We start from the raw sequence: 3,286 nt of genomic DNA, 5'->3' as shown, positions 1-3,286 counted from the left end.
TCTTTTTGAGCTGTTTACGATCATTGTAAGTTTTCAATTTTTTTAGTTTTTTTTTCTATAAATATCAATAAAAGTTTTATCTATTGGGCAAAAAAGTGTAAGAAATTAATACAGGGCTCTGATACATTGTTACAATAGCAGTTGAAAAATATTACAAATACATAGGCACAATTTTTTTTTTATAAGCATTTGAAGTTAAAATCTTGACAAAATTTATCAAATTTAAAATTGAATAATTATTTTGTAGTTAAAAATTTATAAAATGTTCATACTTTAATATCTAAGGATTGAAAATTTAAAACAAGATTCCACGTAAATATTTAATTCTGTTACCAAAAATTCTAAGAAATACGTAAGCACAGTTTATTTTTATAATAATTTTAAGTTCAAATTTGGACGAAATTACATATTAAAAAACCTGGAATAACTATTTTAGTTATTTTGTTGTGATTGTATAACATTATTTGTGGGTACTTGAAACTTCTAAAGTATACTATTATAGTATACTATAGTACTATTATAGTATACTATAGTACTATTATAGTATACTACTATCTATGATAGAACCACGGTTTGTTGTTGATGTATAACGCGTTACCTAATGGATATTGTGATATGATTAATTTGAAAATTATTAATAATACTATAGATAAGTATACCTATAATATGTATGTCTAATATCTAGACTGACAAACCGTCTCCGCTCAGAATGGTTTTTCTTATACAGTGATATTATATCATTGAATTCAAATTTAATACTATCCATTATACAGTGACCCACTTGTAACCTACTGTACAGCAGAGTGACATCCACTTACCCAGCTTTTTTTTAATTGTATTTAGTTAATTAAATATTTAAGTTGGAGATGTTGAATTTTTTACAACTTGTATTGCAATTTTAATTACAAAAATTAAAAAGTGGCTCGATCGTTCTCTTGTACATATTACGGATAATCTGAATATTTTTTCAGAATGAAAATCGTGATAATTGTCGACATGTATCGTTGGAATTAGAAACAGTAGTTTTTGACAAAAAAAGACGTGCTAGTGAGGCCTATTCAACAAATCTAAATAATAATTTTACCACATCAAGTTTTATATCAGAGAAATAAGCTAGTTTGGGAAAATATGCCAATTGAACCTAAATTCTTGTAATTTGTGTATTTATTTTAGCATATCAATTTCAGTAACTAATTAATATTATATAACCTATAGTAGATTTAATTAGTCATTGTAACATATACAAATGTATAAATAATTTACTTTGTGTAATAATTTCAAAACGTTTCATTCATTATAATATAATATAATATGTTTATTTACTGATTGAATATTTTAACAGTGTACACTCCATATTATGTCAAATAGTATTAACTTTTTTTTTTACATAATACGCATATTCAACTAAAAACAAACATTTTGAGAATAAATTATTATATTTTTCAATTGACTTATCGTTATTATTTTTAATTTTATGTAGTTGATGCATATTATGATCCCATAATAAAGATAATTTTTAAAAATAAACAACGAATTTTGAACGAGTACCTAGTTACCTAATTAGTTAAACGTATTTTAAGTTTATATGAACAGAGAGTAGTGGACCAACATTTTGCGGGTTTCCTCTGTGCCACTCCATTCCGCTGATATAAACTTTAAATATAACTAATTAACCAGGTACTTTTTTTATGTAACTACATACAAATAATGTCTCTTTAGTTTATAATTATTTTTTATTTAATAGTAAGTTTGTTGCAAAATAAATAATAATTGATTACTCAACATGAGCAATCAATACATTTCAAGATAAATACTTATGTTTCGTTAAAAGAAACTAATTTATCAAGATTGTTTTTAAATGTCAAATTAAGCAAAATTAGGCCAAGATAGGTATAATTTATGAGCGTTACCTATATCTCGGATTATATACGTGTTTATTGATCAGCAGCAGTCATTATAATAATGTTCTACAATCCACTTTATTTCATTATCAAACAATTAATATTCACCCCATTAGCAAATTTAATTAAATCTAGATTGAGCATAAAAATCATTTTCTAAACAATCAGAATTCAATTAAAATCTTAATCACTGGACTCATCCACTTGTCGATTTTTGAAAGATTCGTTTAAAATTCGAATTTGATATTAACAGCTGATAATTATATTAATTTATCTTTGGGTACCTACTCATACTTATAATAATTTGATTTATGCATTTTCTTAATAATAAATATGTTATTACAACCAGTGGTGTTGTTTTAAATTCATTAATAATAGAAAATAATAAGTAACATTATGGAAAATATTTAAAACAGATTATCGAGGTGTCCATTATCATAAAATGAATGAATTTAAAAATATTTTACACATTTAATAAATGAACAAAAAACAGGACATTAATTTATATCGATATCCGTAGCACATTATATTAACATAACGCTTCTTAAAATTGTTAATTATCCATAGTACTTAAAAATATTTTAATTATCATGTTATTACCTGTTAAAAAATAAGTATATTGTCAAATATCCCTAGATATAGATAGCCTTACTTAGGCTAGGAATGTCTTAGTTTATAATAATAAAAAAAAAAATTAACATAACGCTAATGATAATACGACAATAATGATTAATAAGTACTCACGCGTTGAAGCTATGTCCAATGTGGTGAACAGCGTCAAGACGATCAGACCATAGATGTGTTCAGATTTCATTTTTGTCGTATTCGTCTGGTTTTTTGTTATATATTTAAAACGATTACATTCTGAAAACGGAATCAATATGATTTTTCACGTGCTATAAATCACAGAGGATCCGGACCGCCCCTGATATGAGAAAAAAATTTTCCGCGAACGTGGAAATAAAAAACAAAAATTATGACAATAAAACGTGGCATGAGATTTGTTACTAAACACTGGCAGTGAGCACAGTTTTCTACGGACGGTTTTACATTAAATGCATGCGTAAAATATTTCAAGAAAATAAGGTAGGCCGTTATCAAGTTCAAAGGTAATGTTTGTTAGAGATACGAATGTTGTACATACAATTGTTAATCATCGACGATGCGTTATAACGTATTTTTTTTTATTATATGTTACACTGTTCAATGTGTGTAGGTACAGTTTGGATCAAATCATTATTATAATTAATATAGTTTATACACGATTGCACTATTACCTATTATAGCACTATAATATCACCCAAATTACGACGAACAATAAAATCGTTTCGCGATTATTGATTTTCTAATTAGATTCTAGATAGGTAATTATTATTTATAAAATA

The 3,286-nt window shown here is 25.4% G+C and overlaps 1 protein-coding gene across 1 annotated transcript in view; it reads right to left on the bottom strand.

Annotated features, from left to right (window-relative positions):
• LOC100165697 overlaps positions 1 to 2,958 on the bottom strand; it is a 127,030-nt gene extending 124,072 nt beyond the window's left edge. Inside the window, exon 1 of the mRNA XM_001942580.5 lies at positions 2,646 to 2,958. Within this exon, the coding sequence (XP_001942615.2) occupies positions 2,646 to 2,715 (70 nt within the window). The 5' untranslated portion in view covers positions 2,716 to 2,958. The remainder of the gene's footprint in view (positions 1 to 2,645) is intronic.
• Between the last annotated feature and the right edge of the window lie 328 nt (positions 2,959 to 3,286).

The sequence above is a fragment of the Acyrthosiphon pisum genome, chromosome X (genome assembly GCF_005508785.2).
Source record: "Acyrthosiphon pisum isolate AL4f chromosome X, pea_aphid_22Mar2018_4r6ur, whole genome shotgun sequence".
Classification (NCBI taxonomy): domain Eukaryota; kingdom Metazoa; phylum Arthropoda; class Insecta; order Hemiptera; family Aphididae; genus Acyrthosiphon; species Acyrthosiphon pisum.
This window is presented reverse-complemented; position numbering and strand designations above follow the sequence as displayed.